The sequence below is a fragment of the Anarrhichthys ocellatus genome, unplaced genomic scaffold, assembly GCF_004355925.1.
Source record: "Anarrhichthys ocellatus isolate YVR2014 unplaced genomic scaffold, GSC_Weel_1.0 scaffold29, whole genome shotgun sequence".
In the NCBI taxonomy this organism is placed as follows: Eukaryota; Metazoa; Chordata; class Actinopteri; order Perciformes; family Anarhichadidae; genus Anarrhichthys; species Anarrhichthys ocellatus.
Window position 1 is genome coordinate 3,629,250 of NW_022280059.1, and position 26,243 is coordinate 3,655,492.

The window sequence follows — 26,243 nt, forward strand, 5'->3', positions numbered from 1 at the left end:
GAGAACATAAAGGCTGGAGACAGATCAATTATCACAGTCGTTTGTGAAACATAATTCCAAAAGATTTCTGGTTTGAAAGACCATTTTAATGACATGTTGGGTTGAGTTCAGCAGTCACAAAAACAGTCACCTATCATCAGTTTTAGTTCATCAATAATCTCCACACATGACAGCACAATGATCTGCATTGCAGCTGCTCTTTGAGATGTTCAATCATCAAGTGTGTTGAGACAACAGCCACAAAAGGCTGAGCTAATTGGGAGAGGCACATGTCATTTTGCGTGGATTTAGGCTCAGCCTGTGTTTCCTGCAATGATCCCAAAGGAGTGCTGCAGCATTTAATGAAGGTGATGCACATGAATCATGGTATCTTAAAGTAGTCTGGTGTGTGAGTCACACTTGTAAAACCCACACAAAATGATGTGTTCCTCTCTACAGTACCAACTTATTTCAGTAGACTACGAGGAATTTAGTGAAATACACACGACATAAACTACTCTAATGGGATCTACTGTGGGAGAAAACCATGCTTTACATTTTGTTAAGTGGAAGAAAAAAAACAAAAAACGAATTCAGCTAAATACGTTACTTGTGCATTATGCAACACACCGTGAACAATCCCAATTAGATGATTTTATCACTTTGCTTTAGCTGCAAATTACTGGCTAAATAACACGGCTATAAATAACCACGTAAATGCTCCCAATAGCTGCATTAATTCAAACATTCCAACACAACTCTTTTAGATACCCATTAAAAGTATAATAATTCAAAGCAGCTTATTACTTTGTGCAAATTGCAATATTTTTTATACGTACAAGGTCCCAAAATGCAAATTATGAAAGATGGATCACCGGTGATTAAATACCTGGACGTTTTTGAATTTGAATGTAAATGGTAATACTGTAAATCTCATTGTGTCTTTGAGACCATAATTCTACCTGTATTAAATTACAAGATAATTAAGCCAAGTAAACTGTTTATCAACATACATAACATTCTGAAATATTCTTGTGTTCTCTGTCCTTTCCTCATGTTTGAATGCTTGATGAATTGCTTCCCTCTGTCACAGGCGCCGGTCATGTGCTTCAGATGGCACGCCAAATTCAACAGAGCCTATAAATGGCTGCTGGCTAGTGGTGGAAGGACTCGGCAGGGTTTTGAGTTTTAGCATCTAGCTGCTGGTTAGGTTGGACGCTTCCCAAATGGACCAATCTGTAGTAAATGGGGTTATACAGCATCTATGGTTGCAGATGGAGTTTGAAAGCACAAAAGCTCAAAATGCTCCCCCCCCCCCCATTTAGAAAAAAAGACTCAAACACAAAAAGTGGGTTTTGGTGGTGTGCAAGGTTGACACTTTAAGATGAAGGTGATTGTTAACACTCAGTTTGAGGTTGGAATCCATTCTGGATCCTGGTCTCTGTGGAGACAATCATCCCCTAATAACAGTAATCTATCTCCTCGTTGGCCAGGACAATAGCTGTTCTGCAGGGGATGTAGACCTGAGAGAGAAAGAGAGACAAAGGGAGGGAAGCAGGTAGGGAGAAAAGTGAGTTGACAATCGACGATTAATGATGCTAACAAGATCACCAATTTTGGAAATTATTGAATCTTCACGTTTATCCTTCTTTAGAAGTCAGACACGGAGGCACTTTGGTGGTGCCTCGATAACCAGGCGTGATTGCTTCTCACAATCAAGGTCGACATGATGGCCACGTGAAGGGGAGGACAAAAAAACGGGGAACGGTGAAGAAGAGGATGGGGCTTGTATTTCAGAGGGATATTCAGATCTGAGCAGAAAAATAACTCTTCAGAGCAGACGGTAGACAAACACCACAGCCACGTGTGAAGAGGATTGCCAAGGTTAGAGAGGTATAATCAGAGTGTGACAGAGTTGCAGCTGCATTAAGACCTCTGGGTGGCACTGGAGTCAGCAGATCTGCAGCTTAAAGTTGTGTCTGAGTTGGTTCTCCAGAATTTCATTTTCAGCTCTGAGCTAATGGAGACTACGTGTCCTGGCGTAGTTGGTGCTGCAAATTTCTTGATCAGTGACTTAAATCTGTCTCAAATTCATTAACATTTTATCTCGTTTCAAAGCTTGTGCGTTAAAGTGAACAATCCCCAAATGAGCAATCATACCATAAGTGTGGGGCCAAAAAGAAAATAATTATAATTTCTGAACTCTCCAATCAATGCAATTACTGTGTGTTTTATCATCTGTATATGTTGGCTGTGCATCAACTGTAAACTTGAGATCCTGTTAAGATACAATCTGCCAGTGGGAATGAGCTGAGCTATGAGCATCTCCTGGGTTTTGGTGGACTAAAGAAAAAAAAAAAAAACATGTCAGCAAAAACTAAGCACACCGTGAAGAAAAAGAAGGAACCGAGCCTGGAAATGTCAGATTCCTTGTATATACAGTACAAAGAAATCTTGGTAAGGGTGTTATTTTGGAGAGGTGTAGCTAATAAAGTCTTTGATCAATCCTTTTGATATTCACAGTGTCGTTTGGAGGCAAGGAGCCACAGTGTACCATTAGTCATTTCAGATTTATGCCAAAGGAAAAGCCAAGCAGACATAAATGATGCTATATTTCCCAACAGAAAACTGAAAAAGAGCACAGAACTGTAAACAATTCAATCACCCCCCTGAACTCCTCAAGCCGCCCCTAGGCATCAGTGGATCTGAGCGCACTGCGGATGTGTTTCTTTGGCAACAGTTTGTCACCGAGGGAGTCGAGTAGCTCGGCACTGAAACCCTGACACAGACATTGGTGACTAATTAAACAGTCACAGTGGGAGAGTCTCCATGCAGAAGCGCCGCAGAGAGCAGGGGAAGGCAGAATAAATCATTGCACCTGTTTAGACAAAAGCTACCACTGCGCCTAACCAGGAACATGTCAACAGCTTTTATTTCCACCAAATAGATATCAAGTGTGACAAATTCTAAATCTATTTGTGAACAAAGAGCAGCAGATAGTTCCAAATGTTGGCACTGCAATTAGCGGAAGAAATTCTAATTAACACGTTACTCGTCACGACATGAATGTGTTATAAATTAGATACACACTACCTCTTGTAAATGAGCCATTAACATTCATGATTCAGACTAGACAGTGAAGAAAGTAATTAAATATTTCCCATCATGTTAAATTTTAGTAAACATTCTCCTGAAACAGAGGAAATCTTGTATTGAGTTGAGTCAGAACAAAACCACCCACGAGAATGGATCCAAGGACGCTGTGGTTACACAGTATACTAGATGGTTTCAATTTAGCTTGCTTGTGCATAATGGTGAAAAGGGCTTCAACGACGATTTTGCACATTTAGTCCATTTTACATGGCTTTATATTTCAGCTAACCATTTTGCAAACTATTCTGCTGTGTCTTAGAAATTTTAATGGATTTTTCTCTGTGCTCCAGAATTCAATTTGCTTATTTCCATACAATATTAAAATCTGTTTGCAGCACCCGGAAACTTGTTTGAGCTGCAGAATCCATCACTGTGAACATCAAGTTTGCAACATTTGTTTGTTGATGCCACAACATCCTTTTGTGGTAATGCAATTTAAATCAAGACTTTGTAACTTTTGTGGCAGCGACCCCAAAGAAATACAAAACTTCCACAAAGAGAAGCAAAACAACCACAAAGAGATGAAGAACAAGCATAAAGACACTATACTACGACAAAGAGAAGCTAAACGACCACAAAGAAACACAAAACAACCACATAGAGATGTAAAATGACCACAAATATACACAAAATGGTCACAAAGAGACATAGAAACACCACAAAAACTACCACAAAGTGATGCAAAACAACAAGAGAATGACACAGCGGTGTAGATGTCCATTTCCTCCATATGTAAGATGGGTGGGGGACCCTTTGCGTGTCCAAAGGCCCACTGCCTCATAATTCATCCATTAGTGTAGACTACTTTCAGTTACAAATACCAGTTGTATTGTCAGACTAGAAACCCACCGTTGCTCTCAGCGCTAATGACTTCACATTCCTGGTTAACCTCCAGTGTTATGTTATTCAGCTCACACATCCAGTCACCCAATATTAATGTCACACAATCTTCATCAGTGTAGCACACATTCTGCTGCCAACGTTTTTAGAAGGCGATGCACAACAAGCAACCCTGGTCTTCCAAGCATCTGACTGGATTTGTCTGAATATTTCCATAAAGCCTCCGCTGCTCTGTGATGAGTCATTTGGAGTAGGTGTTTATCACTTCACCGGCAGACTCGCACAAACCACATTTCAGATCTAACAACAGCAGTTACTTACAGCAGCCAGATACAACAGCAGTTACTGTACAACAGAACCTTCGCAAATCTGGCAATTTCTTCCAAGTGTTAATATCAGAGCTGCAAAAAAAAATATGCGATGAAGAGGAAGTAAAGCAGAGTACATGTTCTGAATTAGTAGAAAGTTAGACTAGGTTGTTTGTCCATTTTTTTTTCTTTTCTTACGGATGTTCTTGTATCATCTCGGATAACACTCATGTTAGAATTTAGACTTTCGTCTCACTTTAAGAGCAGAGTCCAGCCTTCGGGCTAATACTCAATATGATCAATGTTCAAACACGCTGATAAAGGATTCATGAGGAGCTTCACAGAAATATATCATCCTCCAGGTCTCTGAATCCTGACCCGGGCTGCTGGAGAGAGCCCAACCTTCTGTGATCTTACAGTGTCCAGACATGTCCGTTTGGATCCATTACTCACTTAATAAGGATCGCCACATTCACTGATCAACACATCATTTACTATTATGCTCTCATACTAATAATCACCAACATTTTGAGCTAACACCGACTATGTTTACATGCACCAAATATTCAGTTTTTTGCCGTTCGAAAAAGACAATATTCCTAATAAGCCGTTTACATGGCTAACAGTTTGACAGGGGTCGATGCCCTAATATGACGTTTATCATGTCAAAATATGGAAAAGTGGAACGGCAGAAGCCATTTTACATCAGTGTTATTTTGAAAGTGTTCCACCAACGGCGGAATCGTTCGATCGTGCAAAAGTCTGCAGTTTACAGGAAGATTTACAACACCTTTAAAATTGTGTTTATTAGCCGACACAAAATAGATAAATGACTAAACATCAAAACTCTGTTCCACATTACTGTAAATGGTATCCTCACAATTACAGTACCTGTGTGCAGTGCATGCGTTTCATACAGTAGAACAGCACGCGTAAGAGGATTTAGTAGTACTGCATATTTGTATGTGCAGGCCCTCAACGTCCTGTTACAGTTTTACTCTGTAGGTTCACACTTCAACACCAGGCCTTAGATCTCTCTGATGGAAATGTACGTCTTTTGATGATTCGCTAAAAGCAGTCTACGTTTCCCTTTTCTTCCTCACTTCATTTCTTTTTGTGAAACTGTCAAAAGGAGACAAGCCCTTTGATGCATGCAAAGTTTATCAAAAGGTTCTGAAGCACCAAATTATTTATCAGTGTTCCTTAGCGTTATGTCTTTGACATAACACTGAAACAAAACTGTAAATGTGACAATTACCAGAAGAGGTTAAACCTAAAACCCATTTTCTCACATGAGGAGTTGTTGTCCTTGACTACACTAAGTTTTTGACCTGCTAAATGAATAAATTGCAATCGTTCAATAGCAGTAGTCCTTGATGTGTGAGATTCTCATGAAATGCCCTCCTGATTACATCAAGCTGTCAATTCACTCAGATGAAGGCTGAGCTGCATTTTGTTATTTGCATAAAGAGAAGAGCATATTTTACAGCTTTTTTTTTTAATTCAGCTTCATGGCAAGCTGTTCAAACATTCACTCTATTCATATAGCTATGGATGAAATGAAACTACTAACACACCTTATACTTAAAAACAACCAATGACGTTGAAGAGTGAGTGAAAACAGTGAATAGAAGGACACTCTTTATAAAGCTCGGTAAAGCCGAGGGGAGCAAAAGATTTGGGTGATAATTCTCTGTAGGTTCATCTTCACAAGAGACCCATTGTCACATTGTTCTCCCATTTCCATTTAATATATCATTATTGTCAATTATTAGCCGCTTTAAGTAAAATAGGCTCATTCTCAATCACTCAGAATAAGATCCAACAGGCAGATTCAGATTAAATATAAGAATATTTAATTTCTTAAAATGCAAAGCTAAGGTGTGCAAGGACAAACATACTGAACATAAAATGTTTATTTTAATGAGACATGCGAGCATGCTGGTCATGCCAGAGAGTCTGACCGGCAGGTCTGAAGGACAAGCGCTTTCTTTTTTTCACATCACATATGATATATGCATACATATGGGACGCGAGATATCAGTTACTGGATATCGGGTTTCCACAAGCATCCAAAACCTGTTCGTTAATTAGCAAAGAGTGTGATCTTAGTTCTGCTGGTGGGCTCAGATTCAGTCCTTTTTTCATTTTAGGTATAGATGGTATTTGAAACTACTTACGGCACTTAATTAATAGCAAACATAAATTTTTTTTTTTTAAAAAAAAAAGTAAAATGTGAATCTTTTGTCACCAATACATCTTTTGGTACCACTTCCCAATAAGGCACTTTTCATCAAAGAATGTATAGCTCCGAACCAATAGCGTTATTATTAAATGAATGTTTTATTAACTCACAATGAAGCCCTTATTAAGACTTATGAACCGCTTTTAGATTTTTTTAAACTGGGAAATAAAATGATATATAGTTTTAGCAAGCCATGTAACAGACGCAGCATATACTGTATACTGACATGTAAACGTTTCATTTGTTTTCCAGTGAAATATTAAAACAGAAAACAGCCCGACACAGACACAGCCTACCGACACCTACTACAATATGCAGCACTCCTCTGTACTCACTGTAGAACATGTTAACCATCTGTGTCACTTCTAACAGCTTCTATTTTGTTATTTTTGGAGTTTGTTTTGAGGTGGTGTGTGATTTTTTTCTCTTTATTGATTTTTTTTATAATGGTGTGAAAGACATGACTGAAAGAGCTAAAGAGATGTTACACAACAACAGTCCAGGGCCACATTTGTAAACACAGGGCGTTACCGTTACATGACGTTCGCCGCAGCCTACCGAGCCACCGGGACGCTCTCAACTCTGCTGGCTTCATCCAATTATGTGCATCCTCAGTCTGAGGAGATACGAGAGTTTATTATCGCTCAGTAACGAGGAAGCCGGAGCACCGTCGAACCCATTAAAAAGACAGGAGAGGAGAAGTTTGCGCAGACTTTGAAAGCAACAGTTGTTAAATAAAACATGGATGATGTGGGCACCTTTCACAGCCCCTGCAGAGGCTCTTATCTGATTTTTCTTGTCATAACCAGGTAGGTGGGAGGAGGAGGAGGAGGAGGAGGAAGCATCCTTATGCAAGACTACAGTCTCCCTGTGCAATCTCTACGAGGGAGCCTGTAAAGGAGTTAGTGTGTGCAGAAGGGTCCCCACCCTGCCGACTCCCTGTCGGCCCCGGTCCTCTCACTCCCTTTCATTCCCCATTAATCCATGATGGTGCCAACATTAGCAGATGACTTGTTAACTAAACTTCACATTTTGGCCAAGAGGGACGTGGCTGAAGCAGTGGTGTTTGAATTAATAAGAGATTTAAGAGAATGTGGAATTTGAGTCCTCATCTGACGAAACCTAAGCTAATACGATGGAGGATAACTGTCGGCATGAGGGAGGAAGCGGCTTTTACAAAGGTTAAATAACGCTGAAATGATGCTCTAAATGGCAGTGTGAGTTTTTCCCAAACACATTTTTGATGCATTAAAGTGCTCCGTCCAACTCTTAATATACATGTGGAGCAATATCCTCCGTCCATTACCTGCAACACTTTCAGTATTGATGTGAGGAGGTTCAAGTCGAGTTCAGATAAACAAGCACCTTATCAGGTGCTATGTCATCTCTGGTCCCAACTGAAGTGCACTGCCTCGAGATATTTATTATTTGACTAAACAAACTGGAAAAACCACAGAGCGAGATGACGACTGTGCAAACCACTTCACAGACGTCACTGTCCTCGCGCATTAATTGCATTCATTAGCATAAGATCTAACGCACGCAATCAGCCAAGTTACAGTTGGAGAGTTGAGGTATCAGTGCTGATCCTAACTAATTTATCCCTGACCTGATTCATAAACATCCTATTGCCTTTCAGTGTTTTGATTGAGCAAAAATTACATCAAGAAAAAACATGAGGAAGATCCTCAAGCACTCTGCTGAAAATGCATACGAGTGCTTCTTTCGATATTTCAAGGACCGACCCATTTCATGCCATTAGCCTACAGCAATCTCCGTGATGGAAGCCCAGTGGTTCATTCTCCCAGATATTATTCTCCCCTCCGTGATGCCGTGTGAGCTTAAGAGGCGTGCACATAAAAAGGTAAGTTCTAACAACATGAATAATGCACATCGTTTGCCGGGGAATCTGACAGAGCTGTGTATATCAGATTCACACAATGCTCAATGACTCCAGGATAACTGCCGGCATGAGTAAAATGCATATAAGCCAAATAAGATATTCACAAACAATGGATACCATCCCCCCTGATAGACATAGCGAGCCTTATGCAGGCATATTTGATCATTTTCTGGATTCTGCATTAAAAGCTAATCGTATTAATGAGGAAGATACTAAATTATAGAGCAGTGGTTAAGCTGAGAGGCCCAGACCAGGGAGACGGTGGCTTTTTGCCAGAACAGGCAGCCCTCTTTCATGACAACACACTTAAACCTCATTAGATTGGCTCGAAAGGATCCTCTCACTACAAACTCCATTTCGAGCTAATTAAATTGATTCGTGAAATCAAACGCGAAACATTAAAGGACGAAACATTAATACACTGACAGCAATTTCATCATACTTTGTAATTGCTACAAGCAGGTTGAGTGTACACCTCTTTCACTGCATAAAGGCAAACACTAAACCGCTGTGAAACTATCAACATCCAACCGATTAATGAAACTGGCAAGCATTACAAGCAGTGGTGTATAGTAACGAAGTAGAAATACTTCGTTACTGTACTTAAGTCATTTTTTTGGATATCTGTACTTTACTTTCCTATTTATATTTCTGTTGACTTTTACTTTTACTTTACTACATTTTGCAAAGAAAACTGATACTTTGACTCCGATACATTTCCCCTGAAACCTTCGTTACTCGCTACAAAATCAAATCTATCTTTAGAAACAAAATGAATCATGAGACCAGCGTCGGGGACTGTGGTGGAACAGAGACTGCAAGCTAGCAGGTTTGGTGAATCAGTTAAATCATTGGTTAATCACGTTAATGCGCAAAACAAGTGCTCTCAAAGCCGCGGTGTTTAGATTCCCAGTGATGCCCAGGATGCTATATGCTATAGCTAGCGAGCGACAACACGAGCAGAATTCCACACAGGACGGGTGGGATGAGGAGAGGTGGATGGGTCAAACAAACACTGGTGTTTCCTCCAGGAGGTCGCAGTTTGTGCCGTGCGTGAAACGAGAAGCCAATGTTGATTTATTTGTGACGTGACTTCCGTACTTAAGCAACGCCACTTCCGTAGATATTTTAACGCAAACCACAATATTTTCCTAAACCTAACTAAGTAGTTTCATCGCCTAAACCTTAGTTGTTTCCTGTGAAGATGGAAGTTTATTTTGAAAAGACAGTATGCATGCAACAAGCGAAAACAGACTCATGTTGCTGGACTTTTGCAGGAAAAACGCACGAAAAATGAGGAGTAACATTTCGTAAGATATCAATAAAACGGGGATGAATTTATATCATTGTATAAAGAGAGTGACATAAGATCAATCTCATGTCTGTAAGCTAAATCAGCTATAATCACTCTTTTAAAGTGATTAGTGACTCGTCTAAAACATTTAAAAAAGGAATAACTTCAATAGAATCATTCTATACAATGTAGCTTCTTTACATTCTGATAGAATGTAGCTACATTCTATTAGAATTGTCTTTTCCAGTAATGACTGGGTTGTTACTTTCGGTGCTGCTTTAGTATCGATCATGTTTTGATATTTGAGTCATTTAGTGGATGATCAGATGGAGTTATGATGGTAGCAGTCGCCCAATTGCAGATTCAGCTTGAGCAAAACCTTTGCCTATTGTGTTCAAATCAGGCCCATAGGAGTTTACAAGGCAGGCGTCCTTTCTCACAACACTGACCTGATGCATCAAGTGGATATTTTTTGCTGAACACAATATTATGCATTTGCCCTCTACATCCTCTACAACTCCTTCATAGTGTCATATTGCTTTTCGGAGAATTATGATGATAAGTTCATAGTAGATGCAAAAGTATACTTATGTACAATATATTATGTTGAACATTGTTGCTCCTGGATGGATCACAGCCAACCCAATTATTTCCAACACAGCTCCATGTCCTTGGTCATGGTGCCACAGCACTTAAAAGAATAAACTTCATAATTCTCAAAATTCTGACCCTTTGCTTTTTTATTAACAGCATTTACTTGTACTTTGACTTTCAATACTTAAGTACATTTAATATCAGAAAATTACTTTTGATACTTAAGTACAATAAATATCAGATACTTTAAGACTTTTACTCAAGTAGTATTCCAATAGGTGACTTTTACTGGAGTAATTTTCCAGTAAGGTATCTTTACTTTTACTCAAGTATGGCTTTTGGCTACTTTATACACCACTGATTACAAGTTATAAAGTGTTAATGTATAATAATGTGAACCAACTAGAGATTTTTTTTACGCATAGGAAGGAGAAAGTCACAGCCTCATCACGGCTACAATGTAAAGCCCGTTTCTGCAGAGCGTCGTTTAAGTGCCTCCTCAGAAATTAAAACTATATGTCCGCAAGATACAATTATTAATTTGATATATCTGGATGTGAAGGTCAGCATAGAGTAACCATCCCCTGTTTATTAATGTTTACGTGGAAGTCCTCAAGAAAGATATTCTGGTGTCGACCAGGGATGATTCATCCGTTGACATATACATATCAATCCTCCAGATACACTTATGCAATGAGTCTTAGGTGTGCAACTAATCACGCAAATGAATGCTGCATTATGTTTTAATGTACCAGTATCCGGATCCAGGTACTCATTGGTGTTGTTTACTGGGACACTTTAATGGAGTCATTGCCAAGGCTATTAGTCACACCATGTGCCTTTCTTGCAACGTTATGTCCAAATATGTTCTGACAGAATGCAATCATAGTGACACCTGACAAGTCAAAATGTCTGAAATGAAAATAAGGATGCAAGATCAAAGCTACGCCCTACATCTAAACCGTATGTATTGAAGTATTCAGGCAGTTAGTACTCAAAAAATGAATGCAGCTACATTTTGTAATGACATTTGACTTGGTAATGCTACAGGCAAAATGCATTTGGACACAACAAAGCAAAAATGAAAAAAAAAAAAATGTTTGTCCAAAGTTTTAATCCCCACACTTTGTATTTTCAGAGATACTTCTGGAGCTGTCTCATCATCACCACCCACAGCTGCTTTTGATATTTTGTAGCCGTGAGCAGCTCCTCCATTACATATGTGCACTGCATTGTGGGACAATGGTGTTCATCAACAGCACACTTCAAAATCATTTAGTATGCATACTGACATTTTTGAGCACACTTAATATTGTCACTTTTTCAGTGTGAATATTATGCATTCTCCAACCATGTTTAGAATTAGTATGCGGAGTGGGATGGTGATACAGCATTAAAGTGGTCTAGAGACTGAACTCAACAATGGCCCAGGACTCATGTTTGGAGTACACTCCATAGTTAGGGCTCGCTGACGTTCAACAAAAGATGGCCTTTGAGTCAAAAAAAGAATTACCTTCATGGAGTTGGGGCGACCGTTGAAGGGCTGCGGCTCTGTGCAGAACACCGTGTTGTGGTCCAGCCGTCCGTGACCTCCATACAGAGCCTCATCTGAATCCAGCTTGATTTTGTATCTGACAAAGATTGACGTTAAGGTGCAATAGCAGTGGGAAACTAGATTATAAGATCTAAGACGTAAGAAGCACAGGAGAAGGTTTTATCACTAGTGCTTTTGGTGTTCAGACTTGGTTTAGCAGTGCTCAGCTGGTTTATATTCATTGAAATCCTCGCATCCATCAGCATTCATCTCCCCTTCGCAGCACTACAAAGTGACAGAGCGGAGCCCTAACAGACAAAGAGAACGTTGCCTGAAATGAACATAAATACAAAAGTGATTCAGCCATGGCTCAGCCATCCTGCCTGCCTGTCTAATTTATCCACTTCACTGCATAAATAATGATTTAATCAAAAAAGGTGATCCATATGACTGACAACAAAAACACCGTCTCGAAAAAGTATCCACTCATCTAGGACTTTTTCATGTTTTGTTATTTGAGTCACGGTGGTATAATTAAGCTTTTTTGACACAGAATAAGAAAAATAACTCATTAATGTCAAACGGAGCAAATCACTACAAATGGAGCCAAATAAAGTACAACTTAACATGTAAATGACAAAGTGTTGAGGTGGATATTTGGTGAAGGCACTAGAAGGCATTTCTGCATTCAAGTCTGATACTGATCCAACAAACTGCAGAACAAAAATCTCCTTTTTTTACTATAGAAAGACTGTATACTTTATGTACCGGATATTTATCATGCACACTGTCAAAAAAGCTTTCTGAATCCACTGTGATTCAAAGCTGTAAAACAATAAAACATGATAGGGTGGTGGTTCTTCGCTGCACTGAGATAGTTAAATAGATGGAAAACAAACCTGTAAGCAGCCTTTGAACATGTATAAAAGGTGTGTGTGGGGCGGAGGGGCGAGCGAACGCCCCTTGCCATCCGCCGTGCTTCTGAAGGATACTCAGACACCGAAGAGCTGACTGATGGCAGCCTCCATAATAACGTTAATGCAGTCTCATAAAACATGTGCCTTCTTGAGGAGGAACCGAGATGGAAAGACATTGCATGAAATATAATATGTAAATCATGCCATATGCTCCAGTGAGGGCTTCAGTATACATTCACCGTTTCACCAAAAGTGCAGGATCAAATCGATCGCATGATGAGTTATGCCCTACAGCAGAGGTAAATGAAGAATATACCGACTACTGATGTAATATCGAAATTGTTAAGAAAGAGCTCTAAAAAGACTGTCTAAGAAAGGCAGGAGGAGTTTTCTTTGTTTCTTCAAACTGCTTGACATTAGCACAGTTTCCATCTTGTTGCTTGGCAAAAAAAAAAAAAAAAAGAGTTACAAGGTCGTTATTAATGTCAGAGAAATTATGGAAGACATTTTAAGAGCCCGATTTAAAATGCAAGAAAGTGCACTTTGACAAGCATGTACATATATTCTAAACAGAAGACTTGCCTCCAGGCAGTTTTCCTCTAGTTCTTAGTAGCCTACATGTACAACCTGATGTCCATGTATAATGTAAATACCCATGAACACAGCGCAGTGCATTATTTACTCCCGTCTCTAAGGTACAGGAGCTCTAAGGGATGCTACTGTAACAAACACCAGGAGAGAGGAGCAGACATGTAAACAGCTCCCTAATTGGCTGGCTGAATAATCACCTGATCTCCCCATAGGCAATATTGTGGAGTGTGATCCTCAAACACTGCCTCATTCTGCCCCAGAGCCAGGGAAATTCCGCTTTTGCTGCCGGCGTGTCTGCTTTGATAATGGTGATTCAAAAAGAAGTGCTGCTCTGTGCATTGTTTCTCCTGAGGAGGAAGACCCCTCCCCCACATCTCCACTGCTCTGGCATTTTATTGGCTGAACAAACTCATTCTGCTCTGATGGCTGTATGATATTTATCAGACAAATATGGAAATATCCTCCCAGGGGTTAAAAGGCTTCTGGGAAGCTGAGCATGCATGTGATTTCAAAAGGTTAATCCTCCAAATACAAACAATAAAAACCTTGACATTGACCGATTCTAACAGTGCATGGGATACGTTTCTGCACTGTAAATATTTTCTAATAACTGATTTGGAGGGCAAGTAACACCGCAGTGCTCCTTCACACAGCTTGTTGTGCATTTCCAGTAATGTGGATTGCAGGTGCACTGTAAGAGTTCATGTTGGTGACCCAGAGTGCTCTGGAAATGAGGCATAGTTACAGTAATTCAGAGTTCCTTGGCAAACTTCTCTGCAAGGAAGCGAGAACCAGCACAAATTGGTAGTTGGGAGGCTTTTCAGCGATTACGTCTTTGTTAGTGGCTACAGACGGCGGCAACAACAGCTTGCAGTGCATCTGTAAAGTATTGTAATCAATAAAGCCTTTGTGAATAAAAGGGGAATGATTTAAGAACACAATCAATTTTGCCCAATGAGCAGAAAGAAAAGATGGCGGTCTGAAGCGTGATGATTAGAGCCATTGATGACCTGAAAACAATCTGTCCATGACCATGATAGCAGACCGAGCCACCACTTAGTTCCTCCATCAGCCTGTCGTTTTATCTCTGGCTTTATGAAAGTAATAGCAACCTGATGTGGGTGAACAAGAGCCGAGCTGGATGTGTATGCACGTCTGAAGAATGCGGCATGACCTTGCGAGCATTTTAAACGCCGCGTCTTAGCCCCTCAGACTTGACTTCTCCCTGCCTTCCGCTGAAACGTACATAAAGTGATGTAAAGTGAGAACCCTTGAAGACTATTCCTTTCAATTAAAGAGATTCCATCACTTCGTATAAAGAGCATGACACCTAAAAGTGCTGTTAACAGCCTTCAGCATAACTTTGTTAGGTTATCGCTGTTGTGTTGATTAGTTGTGAAACACGTTTGGAGAGATCTAGACCGACCATTGTCATGCATTTTATAAGAAGAGATGAGCGTCCTTTAATGCATACGTCCAGAAAATAAAACTAAAAACATTATTCTTCTAGATGGCTCAGATGTCATAATAAATAAAGTATTTCATACTCTACTATCAAGCCTATCAGTGGTGAAACTAATGGATGATTACAAAATGGGTCTTATTTTTGTAGATTTTCGTAGCATTTGGCAAGTTAATAACTGAACGAAGCAAGAAGCGCAACAACAAATGATCAGACACGTTTAACACAAACCTCTGGGTTAGCCAAATTCATGTGGAAGAGAAAGCGAAGTGTAAAGAAGGTAAAATGATTAATTATTAGTCCGTTAACATTCATCACAGCTTACACACGGACATCTTGGATTAACTTTGACCGACCAAATTGTCGTAGTTTTGGGTTTTCCTGTGCATTGAGGGGATTACCAATATTTCGGTACATTTCAGTGTGTTTTTATATTTAGTTTCAGGTGAGGGGTTTCATTGATGGGAGGGGGTGCCAATTATGTTGAGTGATTAAGAATCTGCTGGAGTCCTTTGGGTGTTTGACTGTCTGTATGGTTAAACTAGACTCTTAGAGATGTGAACACACACTTTTGATTATTGCAATTCAGAAAGGGAGCATGATTTCCTGTCTCTGCTGATGTGGTTGATGAGTATGGGGTTTTTTTGTAATGTGCTTTATGCCCTAAAGTCAATTATTGACTCAGGTGTTTGGGGTGTTTTGAGCTGTCGATTATCATCTGTGCACCAGGTAACGTCTTACTTTACCTGTTTAGTGTCTTTTATTGTTTTGTAGAGGTTAACAGAGATCTGGTTTATTTTACCTCCAAATAAAGCATGTTTTTCTGAGTCGATATCATCATGTTCCCAAATAGTTTTTCTGAGTACGGTGTTATCATAATCGAAAGAAATCGTATCAAAAAATACAAAAATAAGACCCAAGTTATGATAAACTAACTTCCCTTTACTGCCTGAAATAAATGCAGTGCCTCTATTCGTCGACAGCCTTTGAACACGATTGAACATTTGGATTTCAGATTAAGCCTCCGGATTAATGAGGATGTTGGTGGATGATATCTAGCCGCAGAGAAAAGTAATGTAACTTTGTTGAAGCCATCCATCTCGATGGATCCTACAGCTTGCTGTGGCAAAAAAAAAAAAGAAAATAGATGCACATTTTCCATTTTCAGAAACCTTATCTGGTACATTCTAGATAATAGAGTAAATTATTGTCACCCTCACACACAACTGCGTGTATTTTATTCTAGTTTGTTAGTGTCACAGCACCTGTAGTTGAATTATTCCAAACGTCATTCAAGGAACGGCTCAGACAGAAAAGGAGAATGATGACCAGACACAATCTCAACTGCCTTTTGGCACAGTGTAAATCAAAGACCAATCTGCCCCGACAGGTACAGCTTTCAGGACGGGATCCAACAGGGATTTCAAATACTCTAACCGGCGAGATAAAGCCCGGTGCCTAAAGAATGTGTCCACCACGATTCAGAGAGAGAATAAAAAAAATAAAAAGTTTTTAAAAACTGATGGTTTGAGTGCCTGTCGAAAAGCTCACGTTGAGTGCATTTTAATGGCCAACATTTTCGGCTTCACTTTCTCTCCAGTTTCTTGTGGAGAGAAAAAAAAAAAAAAACACACATTCTGAAGAGGACAATGAGAAGCAAAAGATAGGCTTGTCTAAAAATATGAAGAGGCCAAAGAGTCACTGTGAATTCAACTAAGGCCCGGTACCAAGGGATGAGGACTATATTGCAGCCGAGTTGTTATTTACCCCAAAGTTAAGACAGCATACTTTCAGTTTTACATTGCACCGCAAACGCTAAAACCAGCAGCTATTTTAGCTGTAACTCATCTGAACCGCATCAAACGCATGAAAGTTATTTTCATCACATTGACAACAATTTTCTCTGTATAACTAACACTGAAGTATTATGCAGATACATTTCCAAACAGTTCTGCAACATTCTTAGAAGTAAATTAACTTTGAAAAGGATATAACGAGCAAATAGAGAAACCACCTCGAGATCCATCAGTCAGCCATCATGTGACGGACAACAACAAAAGGTCACTTAATATAGTAGATCCATAGCTGGAGAGGGATGCCCTCTGATATAATAACCAACACATTCTCGCTCCCAACTTATCAAAAACCAACGCTTAGTCAGTGGCTTTAAACTTCAGACTGTGACGCTTTAGGTACCCCTCTAGTGTCTGTGGGAGACGTGTCACTTTCTATTCCTTTCATGCGTGTCTTTTCAAAATACACTTTCATCTTCACAGGAAGTTTATGCAATAAAACCACTTAGATTTAGGAAAGGAGTGTAGTTGATGTTAACCTGACTGACTAAAGGACTCGCGTCACTACCGAGTGACCAACGACTGACGTGACAAAATGTCAACGTTCACTTTCGGTTTTGCATGAGACAAACGGCGGTATCCTGGACACGAGTCCTGTATTTGTTTGACTCCTCCACCTCCCCTCCCACCTCTCTATACTACGCAGTTGCTCCGAGCGTCTAATCACGACATGGATGAGTTTACACCGGCGTTAGAGGAAAACCCCATGTGGTGGTTTCAAGGACACTGGCCAACCATCGGTATTTGACGAGTCGGAAGTGAGACCGGGTTGAAGTAACACCCTGTATTGGATCCATTTTCAGTGGTGCACACTATGGTCAGCTGCATCCAGCCATTATTTCCAGATAGAGCAGTGGTGTGGGGCTCCACTGTGACATCGCTGACCCTCACAGGTAGAAGAAAGTTTAAGTATATGACAGCCGAGTGTAATGAAAAAACACTTTTGGACTCTTAGAGGCAGAGGAGGTAAACAAGACAAGCTCAGAGTGGCACTTTCATCTGTCTTCTCTCCTAATTGGATCCTCTGCACACATTCCCATCGGAGGATCTGCATCTCCTCATACACACGCCACATTTACCTTCCTCACACACACACACACACAGCACATTTGCCTTTATGCGTTTACTGCGTCTCTGTATGACAGCCAGAGCTTTGCCCTCACATTTATTTGCATTTCCTCTCAACCCACCAAGTGTCTGATGCCGCTCCTTAAACATCAAACGAAGCACCAGGAGGAAAAGATGTGGTTCCATCTAAATGAATATAAACCCTCAAAAACGGTGTTACAGACACTGTGCAGTCGGGCTATTAGTGGTGTGCTCGAGATTCACCCTATCAAGGCAGAGCCGAAAACACGAGGCAGAAAGGACAATTACTGCACATCAAACAAGCTTACAATTAACGCTCGATATTAAGAGATTACTTCTGGTTTTTTAATCAAATAAACCTGTTTATTGTTCTGTCTCGTGTTTTTTGTCTTCATCTTTTAACTTGTTGATTAACACTTGCAATAGATATTTGTGTATTGTTTTTCATAAACTGTTATAATCAAGATACCCAGGCTGTCTATAACATTTTTACTTAAACGTCCGTGTAACAGTATAGAATATAATAATTGCCTGATAATATAATAAACAGGCAAAATGCAATGAAATTCTTTTCCTCAATTCTTTAAATGATTTGAGGCATAATAAAACAAACTGCTTGTTAATGAGATCATTGTTAAAACCTTTTTTATTATTATTATTTAGGTAGGAGTTTTGTTATTTTACTATAATTAGAAAGAAGCATCACCTTCTCCATCTAAATGAAACAAAAAACAAATGCAGAAATCAGAGGAACAACCGCTGTTTAACAGCCTCGTTGTCAGCCAATCGAATCATAACTTCAGACCGAATTGCTCATGTGCAGTGATTTGAACTGCGGGCATCCAGAGAAAACTAACAAACCCTGTCTGCGTTTTGGCTCGCCGTCACATCATTTAAGGCATAGCTGAAGAAGCAACACAGCTTCGTATCCGTGCAGCAAACTGTTGGCGGTGGCTCCGGTGGGCCCCAGAAGAGAGTGATGTCCCGTTATAATAAATACAAATCTGTCAGCTTTCAGTCCCCGTTCGCATCCCTGATCATTAAACCTGCTGTAATCACAACTGGGGAACTCATTAAATTCCTCTGTGCTGCTCGCTGGGAAGACAGACAGCCAATACCTCTAAAGAGAGCGCTTTCTGAATCACTGGGCTCTGCTTTTATTTCTCTGTAATAGCGCACCGACACCCCCATAAACAACTGACTCATATTCCTCTCAACAGTGACTGCTCATATTACATCACAAAGTATTAGTCTCTGCCATCACAATCACAGGTCTTTACAAATCACATTTACTAAAGTCTGACACCGTTTTGCACTTTCCATGACACGGCCACTGTGACAGGGTTAACAAATAGTCCCCAACAAATGCAACATTTGCTAAAAACTACAGGGGATATTTCTTTATTGTTCATAAGAAATGAATTAGCCTTTAAACAACAACTATATAATCATGATAGGTTTTTCAAGATTAACATTTTCAGTAAAACCAAATGGACAGGAGAAGTAGGAAAGTATTAAAGGACGGACTAATGGGCTATTGGTTTTGGTCTTTTCATGGAGTTTGTTGTAAGAAAGATAATAAGAAAAAGAAAATACTGAATATTGCTTTCAATATTCATACAGCCACTTAGAAAGTGCAGCTGATCTGATGAGAATGTGGTTCCCCGTTTTAGACAATCCTGCTATGAAGTGTCAGACAAGTGGAAATTTGGACTTATTTGTGGCGATAGATGAAAAGTTACAAAACAACCAAAGCAGATAAGATGTATCCTCTGAGGACCATGAATGTACCAAATAGTCGACCTGCCTCACCTCACTCTGGCCCAAAGTGCTGCACACACATACACCTTCCCAAACAGTGTGTGCACATGGATCATATAACTCCCATCTTTCCATGTCTGTCCCTTTTAACAAACATGTGCTGCCTCTGTTGAAATATCAACACTCAGTGGTTTTGTCATGATTGTCAAAGATTAGTCATGTTGTTGTATGAAATAAATGGCTAACAAAGACATCGTTACTCTGAGAGGTAGTGTGAGTGTGCACTGTGGTGTGACAGAGGAAAGCCAATGTCTGAAGATTTGAAAGGAGGGAGCAGTGACGTGAGAGATCAGACCTGAAAGGATACTTTCCAGGAGCTTCTGCGGCCACCCTGTAGTCCTGGAAGCTCTTACTTGGGTGGAAGTTGAAGATAAAGACCACATGTCCCCTGTCAAACACAATGACCTTGTCCTCTTCATGCTTGGCACTGACAAAGGCCTGGAGGGAGAAAAGAGGAAGAGAGAGAAAAGGCTAATAAAATATTTCCTCATGAATAGTCATTACCTTTCTCATCTTGGATTTAGAGAGTTATAATGGGGCACATTATATCAGTGGACTACACATTTCCAAATAGACTGAGCAACATTCCCACATTACATTCCAGGTGGCACTCATCAGCAGAACGCAGCGGCCCAGGATAGTGCGAGGCACACGCTGTCAGCTTTAGACAGCTGCACATGATAAAGCCACCACTCTCCCGCGGAGCGAGCTACTGTTAACGTGTCATTAGCAGAGATTATCAATGTCACCCAACCCCCCTATTTTTAGTGTCTTGTTCGCCAAGCCAATTTCACGGAAGCATATTCACGGCTGAACGAGAAGATAAGCACCCCTGCAACTGGACCGGCGGAGAAGACGGAGGTTAAGGAGTGAGGAGACGGGTCTTTTAGTAAACCCATTTCTACGTGAGAAGTCCGCACATTTGGAGCAATGTCAAGCTTTCTCTGGCTGCCTGTAACTGCTTCAGCATCGGAATCGAAACATAAACTGCATCCGCCGCGATGAACAAGTACAGTCGACTTATTCTCACTTATAAATAAATAAATGTAAATGCAATCAACAGACTTGGCGGTGATCATGAAATTATTGTGATTATACTCAGAATCTGTTGTTGGAAAAATACAAACGATCATCTAACCTATAATTTTCAAGTGTGCGACAAGAAAAATACCGCCCTAAGATAGTTGCATAGTTTCAACATTAGGCCTAAGGGTGTGTCAAGTTTCTGTCTCTGCATGCAGCAGCAGTCTGACCTGAAACAAGGCTTTTGGGAGAAACTAAGCCAATGAGAGCAGGGTTAATCCCGACAGTAGCCCCATTTGTGACCTCAGCAATGAAACTACCGTTCAAATGAAACATTTCCACAAACTGTGACCCTCCTAAGAGCTGCTTCTCTCCACTGGAACATAAGTTAAGTCCGCTGCAGGTGCAGACGGCACAGTTGGTGGAAAAACTGTATTTCAAACGTTGATTTCGGCAGAGCAAATCTTTTATGTATTGGGGGAGACAAGAGACATCACATTTCTCATTACATTACATTTAAAACCCTTTGCTGAATATCAGGTGGAAGATAATGTTTTATGTATTAGGGAATGCTATGTAACCTAATCATATAGAGAAATAAGCAATGACCTCAATTTAGAAAATACTTGTTTTAATGCCTTTTAATGAAAATGTGATTGTTGGTATACACAGACCACTTTTACTACTGCAAATTAAGATAGATTTAGGTTATAATACCAGTAAATTAAATACTCTAATGGATAACTGTAATGGTTTGCATCCCAGTTAAGTAATGCTGGAATAAGTAGAACACAGACGACTCTGGGTGCCATTCGTGTACTGGTTTATTTACATTTCATCACAGAGGAACAACTCGAGTGATGCTATCTCGGCACTTACTGGAGCTTCTGCTTATGTCCAGAGTTTGGCCTTTTAAAGCTCACAGCTGCACATCTTCAAAGAGGCATGCACAAATCACACTTTTAAGCAGAGTCCCAGCATGTTTCCGTTTCAGCTTAGTTCACTTACACCATGGGACAACAGGGAGAGTTGCCGGTACATCCTCTGCTTCTCATTTAAACTACAAATCGCCCTTGGAAGCTCCCACCACAGAGCTGTATTGAACCCAGCTATAGAATATTCCCTCTAAGCACAATTACCTTGGCAATGTCACTGATAAGCTGTACAGAGGATTCACTCTCATCTGGTTATTATAGCAGAATGTCTGAGTAGTTATTGGCGTTATCTGTGACTGATGTTCTACAACGTCTTTTTTGTGATATTGCATCAATCCTTGAATAAGCCATTTTTGTCTCCGCGGCTTTCGAGCACTGACCGGAGCGCAGGGTCAGCTACAGAAACTGATTTATTATCTATTGCTTCAGTCTGGTTTAGGCTTTACATATTGGATATTTTGATTCATGAGTCTACTTTGACTCCATCTCTTCCCTCTCGTCATTTATAGTCTTTTAACACCAGTTGCACAGACGTTCTGTCTGTGTATTGTCTGCTCCTCATTGTAAACAGGACTAACCCATTTTAAGTGGTTTTGGAATAGGCCTTAATGTGCCTTGATTCAGACGAAGACCCAACTGTAGATGTACTTTGTAGCAGCAGTTACATTGTGACAATCTGGTTCAAAATTTCTGAAACTGTAAAAAAAAAAAAAAAATTCAGTGGTTGTGATAGCTTTTGAATTATTTTGTTTTCTTGTGAGATTTAATTTTTTTTAAATTTAGAGGCAAAAAATATTTGTTGAAATCCTGATAACATCCTGTAAAGAAGAATCAATTGGCAGCTCAATGTTACAACAGAACTTTGTCTCACGTGTGACCAAAAACATAATTTCATGATAATAGCAAAGGAAAACATGATAAATAATTACACGCACATCTGCTCTGGCATTTCATGTGATGCATCTACTGCCCGAATTTAGTGTTTTTCTCAAGTACACTATAAAAGAGTAAACTCAACGCATCTGTAGTAAAGCCCAATATTCAGGAATTGTCCTGGTGATGGATGGTCTTCCTGTTCCCTAGCAGCCAAGAGCTTTACGCATAGTGACAACCTTAAGACTGCTATTATATAATATAATATAATATAAGAGAATAAATTTATACATGGTGTCTTAAGTAAACTTTGTAGAGCTGTCATCCAAGTGGGTTCACATATTGAAGGCACTGAAAAAGCCAAGAAAAACAGCACCCAATGTGTAGCAGGTCAGCAATGGTGCCAAATGTATGCATCTTCCCTGCCAGCTGCATCCTTTGGGATCAGCACCCCCCCCCCCCCCACAAAGGCGCTCAGAAATCAGGCTCTGACATTTTCCTTTTGCCTCACCTCGCAACGCTCCGTTTCATCCGGGTGTAAAGAGTGTAAACGGTTCCCCTGAGTCAGAACACACTTCTGATTGATAGGCCAATATACAGAAATGATACGTGTGAACCAGACATGTCCCTAATTATGCTCTCTGATACATGTTCTCCTCTGCTGCATTTGTCCGTCTGTCTGCCGAGGAGAAATACCCAGGCCAGAGTGTAATGCAGCAAGGTGAAGTAGCTCTAATCCGACGACCGATTCCCGGGGATGTGAGGGAGGGTATTTTTGAATCAATTACACAGACTCACTTCTAATCCCTGTCAATTTAGCCACACTCTCCATTTGCATTATCCCATTACTTTGCTACCGGCCCCTGAAGAGAAAAAACATAATTTCTTTTTCTCTCGTGGGCTTCAAATGTAGGCAAAGAGAGAAGCTGCCGGATGAGAGTGAAATCTATTACTGTTCACCTTGACAGCAGCCAGAGAAACAGACATCTTCAAAATGAACTCTCCTTATGGTGCATTTATCACCACCTGCCTGACTACTCCACTGTGGAAAGAAGAAACCTGTAAAGGTGTGGAAAGATGGTGGCTTTGGAAATACATTCATTCTTGAAAAATAATCTTATCAGAGCTAAATCATTGTATGAACAATTTGCTGGGACACTAGACATTATCAAATATTCTGTATGTGACTCAAGAATGGTGCTGTGACATTATATTGTCATGTGATTTTGTCATTGAGAGTGTCTGCACAATGCCTACTGTACAGTGAGCGTGTGATGTCCTTACAGGTGGGGCAGCCAGCCAGCCGTACTTGTCTTCGGTACGGTTCATGTCCCGGTCAAAGGCGTAGAGCTGATGGTAGCGGAGTTGATCCTTATCCAATAGGTTAAACTGCCGCCGGGCATAGTGGTAACTCTGATTGTTCCCCTCTCTGGGGAAATCCAGCCACTCAGGATGGCCGAACTCATTCCCTGCAACACAGAGTGAGTTATTAAAGAACGTACATAATGAAGGGAAAGGCGCACAGTCTCTGTGAATTAGCATACTCTATCGTGCCGCGCTATGAGAGGTTCTTTTTCCGGGTTTTGTGCATTTTTTTTTAACCTGACAAAAGAAGACGGATCAAAGCGACCAGAGCCGGCGACAGTCTGCGACCTTCGTATAACCCCAGCAGAGGTTAGTACTTTCCATATTAAAACAGAGCCACAATGCTCCTGCAATGTTTTCACCATCTACAGCAGGGGTGTCCAAACTTTTTTCAAAGAGGGCCAGATTTGATCATGTGAAAATGCCCAAGGGCCAACAGTCCCTGCTGACATTATTTTAAACAATACAAGTAGCCTATACATACATTGTTAATCATTTTGTTTTCAATGACAGCAAATAGCAATGTAACCAAATGTAAGCATTCATGTGTGAACTCATCTCAACAACTATTCTGCGTTTCTTTCACATCTTGAAAGTCAGATGACACAAAGAAGAAGCCATTAAAAGCTAATTACATAGAAACCGATCAATATTCTCACCTCAAGACAATCTTAAATATGACTTAGTGAGGGTAATGAAAAGTTGTCTCACATTTAAGTTCAACACACATGAAACAGGCTAACGAAAAACATCAAGTTGTCTCTTAGTATGTGATGATAGCTCTTCAGTGTTACGAGCCAGGCAAACATTAGCAAACTCGGTCTTCTTCTCGGGGCAATTATGTTTTCTGCTATTTTCATAACAGTCTTTGATAAACTCACCTTCCGTCAAAGGTTTGTCATGTTTAGCAGTTAGCATGGCCACTTGGTAGCTTACTTTGATGATGTTTTCATGTGAAAAGGACCGCTGCTGTGTGGCCAAGTTATCTTGGAGTTGCTTCACTTTTCTAGCTCGGTCGCTCTGATAGCTTGTTGTAGCATTAGCATGTTTGGTCTCGTAGTGTCTCTTTACATTATATTCCTTAAACAAGGCAACAGTCTCATGACTAATTGGGCAGACACAGTTGTTTCGGTTTTCGGTGAAAAAAATATTGCGATCTCCATCTCTCCTGGAAGCCGCGGCCCTCATTATCGACTTTCCTTTTTTTACTTGCCGTAACATGACAGGTCAAGGGTCAGAGCCAATTTCAAACAGCCAGACAGTTACAGAGTGGTGCTGCCACCATGAGGTAAAAAGAGGAATTGCATGTTGAATTTGTATGATTTATTCATTCCGTTTCGACTGTGCTGGCGGGCCATAAATAATGCATTTTAAGACAGAAGGTGCGGGCCATATAAAATCTGACCTCGGGCCGTGATTGGCCCGCGGGCCGGACTTTGGACATGCCTGATCTACAGTGTGCCAGCCTTCCCGTCACCCAGGACCATGCCCTTTCATGAATAAAACTTGAAAAAACCTCCAACACCACGAGTGAAAACATTGCAAATAAATCCCAGAGCTATCATTCGAGTCTCACTTCAACAAATTTATGCAAAAATAATCCACCAGGATATATTTATATATATTATTTCTCCATAATGAAGAGCAAACTACAAGCCTATGCTGGAAACAGGGAGAAACTGATCAGAGCTTTTCATTCATCCGACACAAATAAGGAAGGGAATTCTCCAGGAGATCTCTCTTGATCACAGTGTTGATTAATTCATATTTATTACAGCATTAACTAAATATTTGAATTTGTCTGCAGCCTCACAACCACCAGAACTGCAGCACTTTTCATGCAACTACTCAGGAAGATTGTTCCTGTTTCTTTAACATCTTATAATTGAGAGGGAAAGCCAGCGAGGGCTCGAATAAAGAAAAAACTTCAGACTAGCAGCATCAATGGAGGAGTCACGCAGTCCAGATGCAAAGCTGAACGCATACTGTCGAAGTGTAGGAAATAGCGGCCTTCTTGCTACAATGCTGTCACGCCCGGAGATGAGATAATGAATCCGTCATCAGATGTCACCACAACATCATAAAACAACAGCCAGGATAATTGAATTCCTGGCAAAGGAAGAAACGCACAGACAAGAGACAGAGTAAGATGCATGACAAGAAGAAGAAGAATAATACAGGCTAGTTGTTTGTGGTGCCAAGAGCCCCCACCCCCTGAAGAAGAAAAAAATAAATCAGAGTGATGGGATGAAGTGGAACAGACAGGGGCTGACAGCAGATTCTAATGAAATACATTATGTAGGTGTTAAAGAAGTAGCAAACAATAAGGCACGGACTGCCAACAGAACAAGCCCACTGCAGCACTTGCCTAGGAATTAGGGCAGCAAAGACAAACACAGAGAGGGAGGGAAGGGCATAGAGAGAGAGAGAGAGAGAGAGAGAGAGAGAGAGAGAGAGAGAGAGA

General features: G+C 40.4%; 1 protein-coding gene across 1 annotated transcript in view; it reads right to left on the reverse strand.

Annotated features, from left to right (window-relative positions):
* Window positions 1-64: 64 nt before the first annotated feature.
* Window positions 65-26,243, reverse strand: part of gbe1b (glucan (1,4-alpha-), branching enzyme 1b) — a 96,865-nt gene continuing 70,686 nt past the window's right edge. Inside the window, exons 13-16 of the mRNA XM_031863499.1 lie at window positions 23,699-23,883; window positions 19,891-20,021; window positions 11,830-11,947; window positions 65-1,502 (exon numbers count right to left, since the gene is read on the reverse strand). Of these exons, the coding sequence (XP_031719359.1) occupies window positions 1,440-1,502; window positions 11,830-11,947; window positions 19,891-20,021; window positions 23,699-23,883 (497 nt within the window). The 3' untranslated portion in view covers window positions 65-1,439. The remainder of the gene's footprint in view (window positions 1,503-11,829; window positions 11,948-19,890; window positions 20,022-23,698; window positions 23,884-26,243) is intronic.